Source organism: Mesoplodon bidens (assembly GCF_964165515.1).
Source record: "Mesoplodon bidens genome assembly, chromosome: 8".
Lineage (NCBI taxonomy): Eukaryota > Metazoa > Chordata > Mammalia > Artiodactyla > Ziphiidae > Mesoplodon > Mesoplodon bidens.
In genome coordinates, this window is record NC_138165.1 from 87,497,402 (window position 1) to 87,515,572 (window position 18,171).

General features: G+C 37.3%; 1 protein-coding gene across 1 annotated transcript in view; it reads left to right on the forward strand.

Moving 5' to 3' along the window:
• The window catches only part of CPS1 (carbamoyl-phosphate synthase 1), a 135,542-nt gene extending 117,632 nt beyond the window's left edge, over positions 1–17,910 (forward strand). The window contains exons 33-38 of the mRNA XM_081242705.1: positions 1,516–1,590; positions 4,389–4,487; positions 11,597–11,656; positions 12,394–12,506; positions 15,944–16,073; positions 16,799–17,910. Of these exons, the coding sequence (XP_081098831.1) occupies positions 1,516–1,590; positions 4,389–4,487; positions 11,597–11,656; positions 12,394–12,506; positions 15,944–16,073; positions 16,799–16,897 (576 nt within the window). The 3' untranslated portion in view covers positions 16,898–17,910. The remainder of the gene's footprint in view (positions 1–1,515; positions 1,591–4,388; positions 4,488–11,596; positions 11,657–12,393; positions 12,507–15,943; positions 16,074–16,798) is intronic.
• The last annotated feature ends 261 nt before the right edge of the window (positions 17,911–18,171 follow it).

Here is an 18,171-nt window from a genome sequence, read left to right on the forward strand (position 1 = left end):
ACTACATCACTGGACAGTATGAGGATTAGTGAGATATTATGTAAATATATTTGAATTTTTTAGAAAAAGCATACAAAACATTAATTTATATTGTATAATATATTTATGTGACATTTACATACTTTGGATGCCTTCGCAGGTTTCCATTCTTATGGGTACTATGACCTCAACCATAATTGTGTTACAGCTGAGACTCTGACTTCTGACTTTTACAGTGGAAGTTTTAAGTTGAAACTATAAATCAAAAAATATTTATTAATCTTATTTAAGTTAATAATTTAGGATGCCTTGGATTTTATAGTGCACTGGGATGGAATGTCACCTCTTATGTTGGGGGGGGTAACATTTTATTCCTGGAAGCTGTGACATAACATAAATTGTTAAAGCTTTCAGTAGGAATATATGTATGTAGGATTTTACTGTTTGAGACCAATAAGAAGAAGGCCCCGAAAAGTATTTTTCCACTGGAAATTCTATATATGAATTTCAAATTCATGTTTCTTTATTCTTAACCACAGGAATACACACACACACATACACATACACACACGTATGTGTATGAAACAATTTCCAACTAATAACAATACTGAGGGGTAGATATGAATTTTTCGAAATGCACTGTATCTTTCAGTTTACTTCTTTCCTAGTTATCCTTGTGCATGAATCTTGACTTTTTTGTCAAATTACTTATTCAAAGTCAATCTTAATATAGTCCTAGTGAGGTGGGTGGATATCAACAGATGAGATAGAGAGAGGCTAGAGGGCAGGAATATATGATAACTTGACTAGGATGACCCAGTGAAATGACCCCAAGCTAGAATTCCCGTGATGACTTAGAGGGCTACCAGAATCAAAGAGGAATAGCCTAGGCTAGATAAATGGATATATGCAAGAAACAAGAATTTGATTCTTAGTGAATTTCATTGGTAAAATAAATGAAAAGGAAGCACTGCTATCTATGTTCTAGTTCATATGAAAGTTCTGGGCAAAAGTGTTCCCAAGCAGAATGTTTTTCAAAGCTTTTCAAGAGGTATCAACAGCAGTTTAATGTCTCAGAAGTCAGCTTGCAGACAGACATTTCTCGCAATGTGGCTTGTTGCAAGTCCAAATAATCAGAACAAGAAGAGGAATGTTTCAGAAGCCTACCAAGGAAAAAGTGTGTTTGAACTCTATGTCTGGGGAGACCAATGCCCAACATACTTCGTTTGAAATCACTCCAGTAAGAATATGTGTAAGCCAGATTAGAAACACTGGCCTAGACGAGTCACTGGGGTCCTATTTACAGGAATAATTTGTGATTATTTAACCCAATTTTTGGCCCAAAGCTCAAGAAATTCCTGGAACATAGGTTTAAAGCCACTTTTCAAGTCAGATGCTTGGACCAAAGAAATGTTTTACATGTCTGCTGTAGCCTAGATGAACCCTGTGAGAGATGGTTCACTAAGTATTGTTATCCTCGTTTATCCCTTTTATACCCTTCTCTCACATATTTTTCCTACCCGTTATTTTTGACAGGCTCCAATGTTTTCTTGGCCCCGGTTGAGAGACGCTGACCCCATTCTGCGTTGTGAGATGGCTTCTACTGGAGAGGTAACTAGTTAATGATCCATGACCACTTTCATTAAATCTACTTTGAAATCTATGGTTTTATGATCTGAATATAGTAAAGCAAGTTAGTAAGTAGTTAGTGGGATACTTCTTTTGCTATCAGAGTAAGTCTGAAAGGACTTAGGCATTTTGAGCTGAGGAAAAATCTTTGACTTTTGTGGCCCAGAGTCTAAATTCTCACTTATATTTCAACATGTGTCATTCATTTCCACATTACACATTGAGAACATATTTCAAATATTCCTCTAGATGTCTAGGTAAATATCTGCCAGGTATTTTTATTTTAAGGTTCTCAGGTCTCTCTGTAACAGCACCTCTTGCTTCCTCTAACTTTCCTTGCTGCTATGAAATTAGATCATTGAGATTTTACTAGCAATATGTGGAATGAATGTACAGCAGCAAAAGATAATGGGGCCAAAATATTGTGGGATCGGCAGATATATGCAAAATCCCAGAACCACTTTCAAAGCAACTTTAACTTCCTGGGGATTATCTAAAAACTATAGTGGGACTGGCCACTGGATGTCCCTCTTCACTTGTGTTGAGGACTCTGTCAGCTGAAGGTTTCTTTTTTTTTTTTTTTGGCTGTACGCGGGTCTCTCACTGTTGTGGAGCACAGGCTCCGGACGCGCAGGCTCAGCGGCCATGGCTCACGGGCCCAGCCGCTCCGTGGCATGTGGGATCTTCCCGGACCAGGGCACGAACCCATGTCCCCTGCATCGGCAGGCAGACTCTCAACCACCGTGCCACCAGGGAAGCCCTGAAGGTTTCTTTAAGAATATGAAATGTGTTTCTTATACAAAGCTGTCAGATTCCAGAGAGTTCCCTACATGTTAGTGCCAGGACATTTTATGAATCACCTAGCCCTTGACTGACTTACTAGGTACAGCCTTCAGATTCTCATCAGTGCCCACGGGGATGGCAACATCCGACTGGGAGGCGTCATTGTTTCCTCTTGGTGTTGAGGAAAACCTGAAAGGGGAAAATACCTAATTGCAACATATACATGATATTTTATATGGTTGCCTAGTTGCAAGCAAGATCTGTGATGAGAAGCCAAGTGAAACAGGAAGGGAGGCAGTGAGGAATAAATGGCTATCTTGTTTGTATTTGGACTGATAATTGCCTTCTCTTAGCTCCTTTGCTGCTTCTGTTAATTTAATAGATGAGAAAACCTAGCTTGAAAACAAGGGACTTACATTACATTTCTCTGCTGTTTAAGGAGCTACTCTGATATTCATCATGATCCCTTGGTCACTCAGTAGCAGGGCTGTTTTCAGCCAGCCCAGGATTCAGATCAGGGACAGATCTGTTTTCCTTCATGCTGTTTTCTCTAGTGTGGCAAATCTATTTTCAGTACTGTATCTATGTCCATTCTGCCTCAAGACATACGTTATTGGAGTTGTTGAAATATGAAAATATGAGAGAATTAGAAATTCAGCTCCCCCTTTCTTGTATCTGTTTCAGAAGTACAGAGAGATAATTCTTCTTCCATTAGAGTCACATTTCCAAGTGTCACTAAGTACAATATTACAAGATCTGTTTTATAACTGAAATCATAATAATAATTCTAGCTTAGTGAAATCTCAGTTATGCTTCAGAGACATTTTCAGTGTTAAAATGGCTTGTTGTGGGATTAAATAAACCTTTAGCTTTCCTAGTGGTGAGGTGGGAATGTTAGTCCTAATCTTTACTTACATATTTAACTACTTTTTATGTTATTTGTAGAAAACTGCTGAAACCTCTTGTGGGTTGTATAGGCACTTAGGATGGAATTGCCCAGGTTCTTTCAGTATGGTTTGGGTTCTGTTAGCTTAGGGTGACATTACTAATTTGGTTAGCCAGTTCTTGACCAAAGAAAATGTTCACTGTGGAGTAAAAAGCAGCATGTACTGGTGATCAGCTGAAAATCAAAGTCATGAGAACTTTCCTTTGACAGTAAGGTAGTCATTTGCTTAAAGAATGAATTTAGCCATCAGTGTTATTTACTCTAGTGGTGGTTCTCTACCCGTGCCAAATGATGACGTGCATGGCAGAATCTACTCCTATCATGCTCAGATATACCACTTGTTCTGTAGTTAGTGTGGACATTTGACTTGTAATTATATTGTAGCACAGTTACCCTAGGGGAAGCCTCTGTATATCTCAACATTATATGTTAATTTGGATTTTTTTTTTTTACTTTAGGCTATAGTATTCAGGACTAGTAGCAAGGTACTTTGGTTCATTTTATGAAAACAACAACAATAATAATAATAATAATAATAATAAAAGAACAAGTTCCTTTGAGATTTTCATAGATTTATTGAATTTCTCTGAAGGCTTTCTCATACGTATGAAATGACTCCTAACTGATTGATCAGCAGTTATGCATTTGTGCTACTGACCCATGAATTCATGCCCTGTTGCATAGCATACATGACATATACCATTATTTAAAAGTTAAGTCGTATTAACATTTGGTAACTCACCATATTATGGGCCAGAAGTTGTAATTTGTATCCAAATATCTCACAGTAGAATCCAGTTACGTTGCTCCATGGAGTGTTGTTGGATAGAGAAAGAATTGCTTATTTATTCATTATGCTTAATTAAAAACACAAAATACGTCTGCCCTAGCCAGACTTTTAATCCCTGGATTCAGATTACACGGTCCTTGGGCAACTCAATAAAATCTAGTATAGGAATCTCTGACTTTTCACTTGTGTTTGTCTTTTGGTAAGGTTGGGTGACTATTATTTGCTTTCTTTTACTTTCTTTTTTTCATGTATTCTAAACAGGTGGCTTGCTTTGGTGAAGGTATTCATACCGCTTTCCTAAAGGCAATGCTTTCCACAGGATTTAAGTTACCCCAGAAAGGCATCCTGATTGGAATTCAGGTAAGTGGTGTGTGGTTGTATGCATGCCTGTGGGCACATGCTGGGAGTTGGTGGGGGAAATGACTTAATGGTGGTATAGAAGAGGGGAGATTTGTTTAAAGTTCCACTAAAAAAAACCCAGCAACTTGTAGAAAGAATGGACATTTGTACTCTGTCTGTTTCCTGATTTTTGCCTTTTCTCATTGCAGCAGCCAACACAAATAAGTGAATAAACAACCAAAAAAAGAAAGAAAGAACAGAAAAAGTCTCTAGTGAAGTGATATTTATCCTGAACAGGATTTAGGGTAACTTCAAAAGGATTCTATTCTACTCTTTGGTTACATCTTTTCTATATTTTTATTCTTAGTTCTACCTCCTTAGCCTCTGAACTTAGGCTTTCCATAAGGTTGGGTCTCAACTCTTTTTCTGAGTCTGTGTCTATGTCTATGTCTAGTTCTTTCTCTTGACTTTCCCCTTTGCCAGCTCATTCATGTCTGTGGTATCCACTCTCCATCTAAAACTATCAACTTTAAATCTTTATCCTCAGCCATCCCCTGTTTCCAACAATTTGCTGGATACCTCTATCTGGATGTCTCAAACACAACACATCCCAAACTGAAGTCAGTATTATCCCCTCCTGACCTCTGTTCCTTCCTTTCTTACATTCATTCATTCACATTTCAATTTCTACTAAATGTCAAAGATTCAAAGTTGAAGAAGACATGGGCATTATTTGAGAAATTTTCTTAGTCTGACACTCCAAGACGAATTGAAAGTTCTTAAAGGGCAGTGACTTAATGGGCTTAAGAAAGTCAGCACATCCCACAGTGTACTGTGGAAGTTCTTGAAATATTGTTACTTACTAAACCTTCTAGGTCAAAGCAGGGTGAAGTAATTATACGTGAATATCTTCATACAGTGAGAAGGATATTATTGGTTTATTATTGCAAGTCAAATGTAAATCTTAGGGCAAAATGGGAGCCAGGAAACTCTTATTACTCCTTGGAATATTATTGCAAGAGTGTACAAACTGTTTGTTTATAAGTTTCCTGAAAAATACTAGATGTTTCCCAACTGATCATTCACTTTCATTTGAGGTTAGTAATCCTTGGAACCTATAATAACAATAGACGGTTTTATATATCACCCCTGCCATACTTTTAATAAGTTCAAATCCTGCATGGTTACATACAAATCAATAAAAATATAATTAGAATAATACCAGGTATTTTCAAATCAGTGGGTAATTATTATAGATGCTGTCGCATTAGAGTGCCTTCATATCAGCAAATTAGACTCTGGAGACTGGATGGGTAGCAGCTTTGGAGAAGTTTCTGCAAAGACTAAATTGGGATTTTGCTTCATAAAGGTGCCAGAAGGGCAATAGTGAACAGTTAGAACAGAAGCTAACAAGATGAATTGCAATTGCGAAGCTTAATGGCAGTTCAGAGACACATCACACCGTATGAGAGACTCATCACATTATAATGGGTATTAAGTAATATTAAGTCACAAGTATAAGAGTATTTCACCAACTTCTAGTTATGGCTTAAAGTTTAATGTGAGACCTGGGGGCATTCAGAGGAGACCATGCCCTTAGTCCCCGTCCTCACAACTAATCATAATTGTGCTAACATTTTAAAATACCACTTTAAGAAGGCAGTGATGTATAAAATTGTGCCTTGTTTGGTTCCAGTGCTGCAGGGAAATGTAAAGCAAAAAGTAATTCGATTCCCATGAAGTACTAGTGTGATTTTGGCATCAGTGAACAGAATTTTTGCCTTGTAGGGAAAAAAGGGGGTTTATAGGGGAAAAAAAGTTTTCTTAAAGCAATGAGGTTTTGTCCATTGAAGTTTTACCTTTCAGTGTATTCTTTTTTAAATAAATCAGTGTTCCAGCAGCTACATGAATTTTTGCAAAGTACTTTCTCCCTGTGCATGCATGCATAATGTAAGGAATTTAAATATATATGTATTTTAATTACAGAATTTAAAAAGTATATTTAAAGAAATATTTAATAATAAAATTATATTTAATAAAGTATTTGCAGCTGTGGTAAAATTGATCATTAAGACTCTAAGCCTCTAGAGATATGCAAAAATAATTTTCTAACCTACTTTATATGGGAGGCAAAGAAAAGCTGCCAGCACCAACAGTCAGTGTATAATCTCTTCATTATTATATGGAGGATTTTCATTTATAGTGATTTCTTTAAAAAGGATAATCATAAATTTAACTGAACAATAGGACAGAATATACTAACCCTAGAGTTAATAGCTAAAACTCACTGGACATCTTCTTAGGCAGAATGGGACCAAATCTACCTAAACTTCATATTAACTGTGGATAAAGTAATTATAATTCCATATTTCAGGATACATTATGCTTAAAAAAACACATTTTATTTAATGTGATTCCACTTGGACAGAAGAATTCATATAAATTCATCCAAATACATAAAGTCAGAACTGAAAAGGACCTAAAATAGTACTGCTAATATATAAATGGGGTTAAGGCCAGTAAATACAAGAGAAGGCATTTCGTTGAGTTATGTAATGAAGCACTAAGAAAGAAAGTCCACCATTGCATTTTGATTTCCTGAGATTATCATTCACTTACCATGATGTTATGTAGACTTCAATTGCAGAAGAGCCCTGGTAGCCAGCACTGTTGCAGTTAATTTGCTTTATTATTCCTTCATGTATAAATGGGGAGATTGGTCAACATCTATACCGTTTATTTGAAGTAAAGGTCTTCTTTACTCATCATTGTCCCACCCTGACCCAGCTACCTGCTATGAGTAGAAAGATTTAATGGAAGAAACCTTACCTCTAACTTTTCACAGCAGGTTGCAAGAGAAAATTGGGGGAAAAGAGAAATATGGAGGAAAGGCAAAAGGGACGCTGAGCCGGGAAACATTTTTTCTTATTGTTGGTAGTTTAACACATATTTCAAATTTTAATTTATCACTAGCAAGTATCAACCACGACTCAACATTTAGTAAATAGATCGTGTGTGTGTGTGTGTGTGTGTCCGTGCATGTGTACACGCTCATTGGTTATATTTCAGTGTTCCTGATTTTTCTTTCTTTTCTCCTTCCTACCCTACTCCTTCGCACACAGAGACCCTCTGTTTCTGCCTTCTCAAAGTTAATCCTATGGTCAAATTACTTGGGAAGTTTGAAATATTCTTAACATCAATCTTGTGTAACTAGGACTTAGGGAAAAAAAATCAAGATTTAGATTTTGTCAAAGGATCCTTGTCGGGCTTCCCTGGTGGTGCAGTGGTTGAGAGTCTGCCTGCCGATGCTGGGGACACGGGTTCGTGCCCCGGTCCGGGAGGATCCCACATGCTGCGGAGCAGCTGGGCCTGTGAGCCATGGCCGCTGAGCCTGTGCTCCACAATGGGAGAGGCCACAACAGTGAGAGGCCTGCATACCGCAAAAAAAAAAAAAAAAAAAAAGAAGGATCCTTGCCAACTCTTATATGTACTGTGTCTCTACCAAAACCCTTTCCATAAGCATAATCCGAATATAAGAAAGGTGTAAGGTAGGTTTATGTGGCAACAAAATCGTCTTTGATTTTCCTGCAATACTTCCATCAGGGTTTATTTTTAGTTGCTATGAGTAGGCAGTCTGCCTTGTTTTGAAGTTATTTGGAACACCCTTTAACAATAAATGATTTACTCTAGAGTAGATCAAGAGCCCTCACTGTTTTTTCCCCTCTGATTGGGCTATTCAGTGATGCTTGTGGAGTGAAGAGCACCATCCTGCCATCTGCGCTTCAGCATTGCCCAGAAACACAAAGCAAGCATTTTATTTGAAAAAGACAACTCCAAGTGACATGAATAACCTTTTATCTTCAATACAGAATCATTAGGAACAACCACAGCATTGTCAATCCAGACGTCCCTGTAGAGTCCACAGGCATGACACAGCCTTAACTTGGCTTTTGGTTCTGTAGCCAGAAGTTGAATTAATGTGAAAATGATAATTAGAGAAAATATTTATTTTTCTCATTTTTAAAAGACTTTCTTCCTTATAAATGTTTTCCAGGACATAAATCAGCTTGCACTTTTCACCTTTAGTAACAAATGGTTTCTTACCCAGGTATTTTCAATCAGATATTAAATCTGGGGCTACTCAGATGCAAGCTGACAGCTGTAATTTCTTTTTGTAGAGAGCCTATTTTATGTGTCACAAGTGTTCAATACATGTTTGATAGAAGTTTATAATGTGACTAGAAAGCCAACACCCCAGACCAGAAGGCGGAGTAGTTCCCTGGCTGGAAACTGCCAATACTGTCATGTCGGATATTTATCTTTTCCACCTGGGGGACAACACTGAAACAGCTCCATAATGAGGTTCCGACTGGTGTCTGCAGGTCTTAGAGGATTTGCAGACTTATTTTACTTTAAAATGACAAAGAAAAAAATTACATTCTAGTACTCCTCCTTTAACCCTTTCCATAGTGACTTTGGCCAAGGTTAATGCGTCTTCACCTCAAATTACAAAATGAGTGAAGAGTGGTCCTCCTATCCCCTCTTCCCTCCTATTCCTAAATGTAAGTGCACATCAGAATCACCTGGAGCATTTGTTAAAATGCAGATTCCTGGGATCCACTCCCAGAATTCCTGATTCCATAGATTTGGGGTAGGGCCCAAATTTTCATAATTTAAACAAACCCAGGTGATGCTGATTCCCTAGGGACCACATTTTGAGAACTACTATACTTGTGAAATAGTATTTTAGGAAACCGGTTCAATGTTATGTTATCACATGGTGATCATATCAGTGACTTTTTGCTAGGGGAAAATGTTAGAGATTGAGAATACTTCATTCAGTACATGATTAATGTATCAATTGGTCAATAAGTGTTTGTTGGTCACCTTTATGGTGAGCTTCCTAATGTACTTTGGTACTTCCTTAAGTCTGTTCTTTGTTTAGCAGGAGGCCACTATATGATGCTCCATATCAGGGGGGCTTGACAAAATTCAGAGGTTCATTTAGAATATTTCACATATATTTGCTATATTCAAAGTAACTAAAACATGAAGAAAACCTAAAATGCCATTTCAGTCAGTCCCTTGCTTTCCAAGCAGAATCAAACTTGAATAAATGATTATCCTAATTCTCTGCCTAACCTATTCTTAAAAAGATTGCCACATAGCTCAGTAAATTGCCCTGATGTCATTGACTTACTCTCTGATTTTATACTTTTTTTTTTTTATGTCTAGCCCTGAGCTTCTTGCATCTAAGCCCATTTCTTCCTCTCGAGTCCTAAGTGGGAATAAAAAGCTACTATCTTGGGCATGGTTAAAATTTCTGTTCTAGAAGGCTGCCATGAATAATCCCTGAGCCTGCCTTAGCTGAGATTCATCCATTTGCATTTATCTTTTCTATTTGCCAATAGTCTCCTCTCATAAAACTGCAGTTCTGGGATTAAGAGGGCCAGAACCTGAAATAATTTTATATTTGAACATAGTTTTGGGGTCTTTTCCTAGGATTTAGATCTTTTCTCAAAAAAACCTCTGCAAGTAAATATTAGGAGGTTTTGTGTATTAAACATTATCAAAATTGTGGAAGACTCTTGATATATTTTATCACAATTCTTAGTTTCTCTGAAACTCTGAAATAAGACCATATCCATGATTTTTTTCAACCATTACTAATATGGTTTCTAATAGATTATGAAACATTTTCTAAAGTAACCAAATTATGTCATCTGTTTACAAACTTTTTATAAATGAAAACAGCCAAAATCTTCTAATTTGAAGCAGAATGGATATGTTTTTAACTTTGTATGATTTTGCATACTCTGTTTAGCTAGGTTACTCAGACACTCATGTTAATGAGGTCAAGGTCAGAAGTTGAACATTGGGTAGGCCACTGAGCTTTGCTTTCTTTTACCCTGACCGCTGTCTTTACCCTGACCAAATACTGGCTTTTGGTCACAGGAAGGAGGTATGTTCAGAACTGAGGAACCCTAATGGCAATAGACAGTCCAGGGAATGCAGGCCAGAAACTGGGTGAGTCCAGCTGGGGCTCTCGGAAGAGCACAGCAGTGGACTCTAAGAAAATATCTAAACAGCGAGATTGAATCTTAAGTAAGCCTACCGGGAAGGAAAATATATGTGAGAAGAAAATTTGTTTGTGTTGTAAGTGTGACAGCCAGTAGAGGAGCCCAGGCTTGGGAGCTAGGGTGCAGCGTCAAGAATCTAGTCTCTGGGAGGCTGAAAAAGCAATTATTTTTAATAATAGTAATAATAATATTTAATGAGAATTATTAATGAGCCAGTAATTGTGCTAAGTTACTGTACTAACACTTACATAGGACTTATTCGTTGAATACCCACAGTGACCCTATGATGTGGATACAGTTACTATTCCCATTTAACAGATGAGGAAAGTACATCATAGAGAGGTTAAGTAAGTCGCCCAAGGGTACACCATTTATTGTGGAGCCCCAAGAAGCAGATACATTAATATCCTTAATGCTGTTTTATAAATGAGGAAATGGACGGTCAAAGACATTAACTTTTCATACAAATGAATAGTAAGACAGGATTTGAAATGCAGCTTAGTGACTCCAGAGCCCATTCTTTTACTCTTTGCCAAACTGAGTTCCAAATGGTTGACTTATTGTAGGGAACGGTGCGTGAACTACTAGGACAGAGCCTAGTTATTGAAGTGCAGTCCAAAGTTAGAATTCAGCAATTAGAATGGGTTGAACAGCAAAACATCCAACAAGGCTGACTTGGTGCTGAGCACCTAATCCAGGTGACTTTAAATTCTCCCTGACCAGGAAAAGGGTTCATCCAGAACTGGGGTGAATCTGATTCTACAGGCAGAGACTAAGTGGATTAAATAGGGGCTGAAGGAATTTGAGGGGTAAGAAGTAAGACAGTAGAAAGCAAGACAATGTGGATGGAATTTCATCTATATCAGAAAATAAGTAAGAGCTTATACTCATTAAAGGAGAATAAAAGGATAAAACTTGTCATCTTTGAATATAAAGCACCTGGCAACACATGGCATTGCCTTTTATGACATGAGAGAATGCCATATTGCATGACTAAATGAATAACATGTATATCTGGAAAGTGAATCAGTTAAATTCTTTTAATTTCAGCAATCATTCCGTCCACAATTCCTTGGTGTGGCTGAACAATTACAAAATGAAGGCTTCAAGGTATGTGATATTATTTTTTTAAGTTGTTTTCTGTCAGCATTCTATCTGCAAAAAAGAATACTGAAGAATATTAGCGAATAAAATAGCGCAAAATATAACCTCTCCACTTGAAAGATGTCTAACTTGATAGTTTCAAAACTTCAATGGAATAAACTAATTAGAAAGACTAGCTTTAAGTTTTAACACAGTTACCACAAACTCAATAAAATTTGCTGGCTAAAAATTTAGAGAGTTTTGCATACACAGAATTGGGATAAAGTTTCAATGTATTTCCATATATTTTCCATTTTTCCTTTTCCTGTTTCCATACAAAGTCATAGTTTCCAGGTGTTACGGTTACAGGCAAAAATTCTTTGCCATGAATATCTCCACACAAAGCCTGGTTCTGTAAAACAGAATGAGTCCCAAGGCTCATTGGACCTGTGGTCATGAGGGTTTGTTGGCCAAATAACAATGAATTTTCAGCCATCAATAACTCTTTATTTTTCTCCTCTACAAAAGCAGTTACAATTGAGGTTATTAATTTTTTTTCTTACTGCAAATATTTTAAAAATATTTAAAGTGCCCATGACTCCAGATGCTGAGTCTAAATCTCTATTTCTGACATCATTTTGCATCTCATATTCACCAGTTTTTTCTGCTCTATGCTTTAAATGACACGTGTGTCCCAGTGGCGTCTTTGTTCTGTGAAAACTTTCCCTGTGATACAGTAACCGACTTTTCCATCTTAAATGCAGCTCTTTGCCACGGAAGCCACATCAGACTGGCTCAATGCCAACAATGTCCCTGCCACCCCAGTGGCGTGGCCGTCTCAAGAAGGACAGAATCCCAGCCTCTCTTCCATCAGAAAGTAAGAACTGGGCAGAATATTCTGAGATAGCAAAACAGATGAAGGATTAACTTTGGGAACTAGTGTAATATAAATATATCACCTGACCCTATTGCAAGTCTTCTAAAAGTCTTCTTAGTCATCCAATTTAAAATGACAAAATTGGTGAACGATAGTAAATCTTCCTTCTCATGAACTTTGCTATTACTACAAAACACATAATTCCATATATGTACATGGTGATATGTAGCATCTCTCAAAATGTCTCCTAGTAAGTATCCATTCCTTGACTGACACCAAGATCTCAGTGATGAGAATCATGGACATGAAGAATGTAATGCAGCACTCTGTATTTTACGTCATACTTATATTGTGTATATCAAGAATGCTCAGCTGCATTTCACTGAGGTTGTACATCAATGAATCAGTCAATTTACTGAGGACTTGCAGCATGCAGGACACTAGGGAGAGTGCTATGGTAATGTCATCTATTGTATTACCTAATTTGCCATTCTTTGATCAGGTTGGTTGTTATGCCTTAGGCTATGCCATCATTAGGTTTTTGGGGTTTTTTTTAACATCTTTATTGACGTATAATTGCTTTACAGTGGTGTGTTAGTTTCTGCTTTATAACAAAGTGAATCAGCTATACATATACATATATCCCCATATCTCCTCCCTCTTGCCTCTCCCTCCCACCCTCCCTATCCCACCCCTCTAGGTGGTCACAAAGCACCCAGCTGATCTCCCTGTGCTATGCAGCTGCTTCCCACTAGCTACCTATTTTACATTTGGTAGTGTATATAAGTCCATGCCACTCTCTCACTTCGTCCCAGGTTAGCCTTCCCCCTCCCCGTGTCCTCAGGTCCATTCTCTATATCTGCGTCTTTATTCCTGTCCTGCCCCTAGGTTCTTCAGAACTTTTTTTTTTTTTTTTTTTAGATTCCATATATATGTGTTAGCATACGGTATTTATTTTCCTCTTTCTGACTTACTTCACTCTGTATGACACACTCTAGGTCTATCCAGCTCACTACAAATAACTCAACTTCATTTCTTTTTATGGCTGAGTAATATTCCATTGTATATATGTGCCACATCTTCTTTATCCATTCATCTGTTGACGGACACTTAGGTTGCTTCCATGTCCTGGCTATTGTAAATAGAGCTGCAATGAACATTGTGGTGCATGACTCTTTGAATTATGGTTTTCTCGGGTATATGCCCAGTAGTGAGATTGCTGGGTCATATGGTAATCATATTTTTAGTTTTTTAAGGAACCTCCATACTGTTCTCCATAGTGGCTGTATCAATTTACATTCCCACCAATAGTGCAAGAGGGTTCCCTTTTCTCCACACCCTGTCCAGCATTTATTGTTTGTAGATATTTTGATGATGGCCATTCTGACTGGTGTGAGGTGATACCTCATTGTAGTTTTGATTTGCATTTCTCTAATGATTAGTGATGTTGAGCATTCTTTCATGTGCTTGTTGGCCATCTGTATGTCTTCTTTGGAGAAATGTCTGTTTAGGTCTTCTGCCCATTCTTGGATTGGGTTGTTTGTTTTTGATATTGAGCTGCATGAGCTGCTTGTAAATTTTGGAGATTAAACCTTTGTCAGTTGCTTTGTTTGCAAATATTTTCTCCCATTCTGAGGGTTGTCTTTTCATCTTGTTTATGGTTTCCTTTGCTGTGCAAAAGCTTTTAAGTTTCATTAGGTCCCATTTGTTTATTTTTTTTTTATTTCCATTTCTCTAGGAGGTGGGTCAAAAAGGATCTTGCTGTGGTTTATGTCATAGAGTGTTCTGCCTATGTTTTCCTCTAAGAGTTTATAGTGTCTGTCCTTACATTTAGGTCTTTAATCCATTTTGAGTTTATTTTTGTGTATGGTGTTAGGGAGGGTTCTAATTTCATTCTTTTACATGTAGCTGTCCAGTTTTCCCAGCACCACTTATTGAAGAGGCTGTCTCTTCTCCATTGTATATTCTTTGCTCCTTTATCAAAGATATGCTGACCATAGGTGTGTGGGTTTATATCTGGGCTTTCTGTCCTGTCTCATTGATCTATATTTCTGTTTTTGTGCCAGTGCCATACTATCTTGATTACTGTAGCTTTGTAGTATACTCTGAAGCCAGGGAGCCTGATTCCTCCAGCACAGTGTTTCTTTCTCAAAATTACTTTGGCTATTCGGGGTCTTTTGTTTTTCTGTATAAATTGTGAAATATTTTGTTCTAGTTCTGTGAAAAATGCCATTGGTAGTTTGACAGAGATTGCATCAAATCTGTTGATTGCTTTGGATAGTACAGTCATTTTCACAATGTTGATTCTTCCAATCCAAGAACATGGTATATCTCTCCATCTGTTTATATCATCTTTAATTTATTTCATCAGTGTCATAGTTTTCTGCATATAGGTGTTTTGTCTCCTTAGGTAGGTTTATTCCTAGGTATTTTTTTGTTGTTGTTGTTGCAGTGGTAAATGGGAGTGCTTCCTTAATTTTTCTTTCAGATTTTTCATCATTAGTATATAGGAATGCAAGAGATTTCTGTACGTTAATTTTGAATCCTGCTACTTTACCAAATTTGTTGATTAGCTCTAGTAGTTTTCTGGTAGCATCTTTAGGATTCTGTACATCACTAGGTTTTGTAAGACACTTATTTCGGCCCACTATGTGAGCCTTCAGGAACACCATTACATCAACACTTATGGAGCTATGTGGCACGGGTACATGGGAGATAATTCTCAGGTGCTACAGGATGTTACAGCCTACTGAATGGCTAAGTTATACCAAATTCTATGTGATATACTATTTGATAGGGCTCTTAAGAAAGTAACCTAAAATTATTATCAAATTAATAAAAGAAGGGCACATTGTTCTGACTTTAGTAGACTTCTAATGATGCTATATGCCCTCCTTAGGGCTTTGTAAAACAGTACTTCATGCTTTTGACATTTTGATTAAATGTCTCCTTGTGTGTGTGGTAGCCCAGCAACAAAATGTGAAATGTTTTAATTTAAAGTCAGGCATCCTGTATTTCCACACCATCAGCTAAGGCACTGGGAAACAGGCAATGAGGTAAAGTTGATCTGCGGGGGGAGTATGGGGGCCGAATGGCCTTCAGTGCTGGAGGAACCACCTCCTGTAAAATAAATAATTGTCTGTCAAATTACCAATTCTTGCTATGGATAGATAGCATTTTAAAGAGAAACAAATCTTTCCATTCGATTAGTTAGGCATTCACCAGAATTCTTTCAAGAACACAACAAAAATTTATAACCCCCAAATGTGTGTAATTTGTACATCTGCTTAGGAATAAAGGAGGGCAGGTGTCAATCAACTCAGTATGGCATGGACTTGAATGGTTAAGAGAGTAATTTACATTAGTATTTTAAAAAACTAATTATAAAACATACATTGTCTCCTGCAAACTTGTGTTTATTTTATTTATTCCTCCAGGTTGATTAGAGACGGCAGCATTGACCTGGTGATTAACCTCCCCAATAGCAACACTAAATTTGTCCATGATAATTATGTGATTCGCAGGACAGCTGTTGACAGTGGAATTGCTCTCCTCACTAATTTCCAGGTATGTTCTTTTTCTCAAAGATAACCTGCCTGAGGGTTTTTATTTCTGTGCCTCCCTTAAGAGTGCACATCTCTCTTCTCCCTTTCTTGTAACTTTCAGAATGGAGAAGAATTTCTAAATAGAATCTAAAATAGTGGTCTATTTTGGTAGGTCATGGCCTATCTGAGACAGTTGATCAAGGAGTTGAGATAATCAGAAGTCATGGATAGCCATGGTTCTCTCATTACCCATACAATTATCCTTTAAATAACATATGTGGTGTGGCATGGAATAAAGATACACAATTTTATTCCATCGTGTCTAAATGAAAGCCACCGCATAAAATCAACAGGTTAATGATCATTGAAGATCCAGATACAGTGCCAGCACTTGTCCAATTCACAAGAAATGATTTCAGGAGGTATGTTCCCTTCTGCTTGGACATGACCCACCAAATTTATCACAGGGAGAAGAAATGTTTGTCAAGACTCATTAACTTTCTGCCCATTGTATTTTCCCCCCCCTCAGTCAGTTTTAATCCCCATGGGGGGTGGGGGGAAATAAGCTTATTCATGTTGAGGTCTGAGATACAGGAGAAAGTCCCCATTAAATAAAAATGTTTGTGTCTTCCATCTCCTGCCCCTTTGAAAATTGGGAACAGAAACTGTGACTTTTCGCTCCTGCTTCATTAAACATTCACTTTCATTTCGTATGCGTTGCTAAGATTCCTACCCTTATATTTTCAGGTGACCAAACTTTTTGCAGAAGCTGTGAAGAAATCTCGCAATGTGGACGCCAAGAGTCTCTTCCACTACAGGCAGTACGGTGCTGGGAAAGCGGCATAGAGAAACGGATGCCCCATCTCCATTCTTAAATCAACCTAAGCCACTTTTTTATCTAAAGGAACTGATTCACAACTTTCTTTCCCAGAGACGAATATTGATATCAAGGTTTATTTCAGTTTACTTAGTTATGCCTTAATATTCTCTTCTTTCACAATTAAATTGTTGTCAGTCACTTTTTAAAAACCTTACTTAGAGGGTCCTTCCTGAGTAACTGTTCTTCACGAGAATTCCTTCATTTACTAATACCTTATTTTTGGTGGGCTAAGCTTACCTACATGCTTCTTTGCAGCTAACATTTTATGGTGCTGATTAACGATGATCAACGTCGAAAAAGTTGCTGCTCTATCTTCTGAACTCTTTACGGACACTATTGTCAATGTTTTTAAATACCATCTGCCATACTCAGGACACTTTAACAAAGGCAGAATCCTATAAAAATGGTTAAAATGAAATATGGATTTAATTTATGAACTCCTCCATCATGATGTTTGTGTATTGCTTCTTTTTAATCATCATTCTCTCTGGCTTAACCAGGAATATCCTTATCCCCTCCCACAGTGCTGAATTGGAGAAGTGTGGCAGAGGTCTTTAAAGTATGGATTTCTTTAAAGGACACTGGTGTGCAGTTTTGTGTTTTGTAGTATGTCAGCAGATGGTGGATACCGCTGAGGTGGTTTATTCTTGTTTTCCTTTGGATTTGTAACCTGAGCCAAGTGAAATCTTCAGATTTATGCCATCTCTGCACCCCCCCTCCTTCCTGCCAACTTTGGAATAACTTGGAAGTTATGTTCATTCCCTTCAGATTATAGATTCTGTTGATCTACTGAGTCCCACGCTGCGATGAGCATTTTACACATTTTAAGCACAAGGTCCTTGTTCCTTCTACATATAAGAAGAGTCCTTCCTACAGGCAGGCTTTGTCACTTTTAAACTTTTTGTGTTATTACAAGCACTCTAATTGTGAACTTTTAAATAAAATACTATCAACAAACAAGACAGTTGTATTCTTGCTATTATGTGTTCATTTATTTTTACATTGATACACAAAATCTGTTCATTTCTCTGATGAAACAGGGTTTTGGGCCAAGATTATATCTTTTTTCTTTTTCTATTCAAAGCCCTATAAGGTATGAACAAATTGATATTAAACTTAATGAAGCTTAAACTGTTACATTTCTCTTTTTTTTCTCCTCCCATCCCTTGCTTATAAATCTCATTAAAATTTTATTATCTTTTTATGTAGTTATATACTACCCTTGATCTGGATCCTTTCA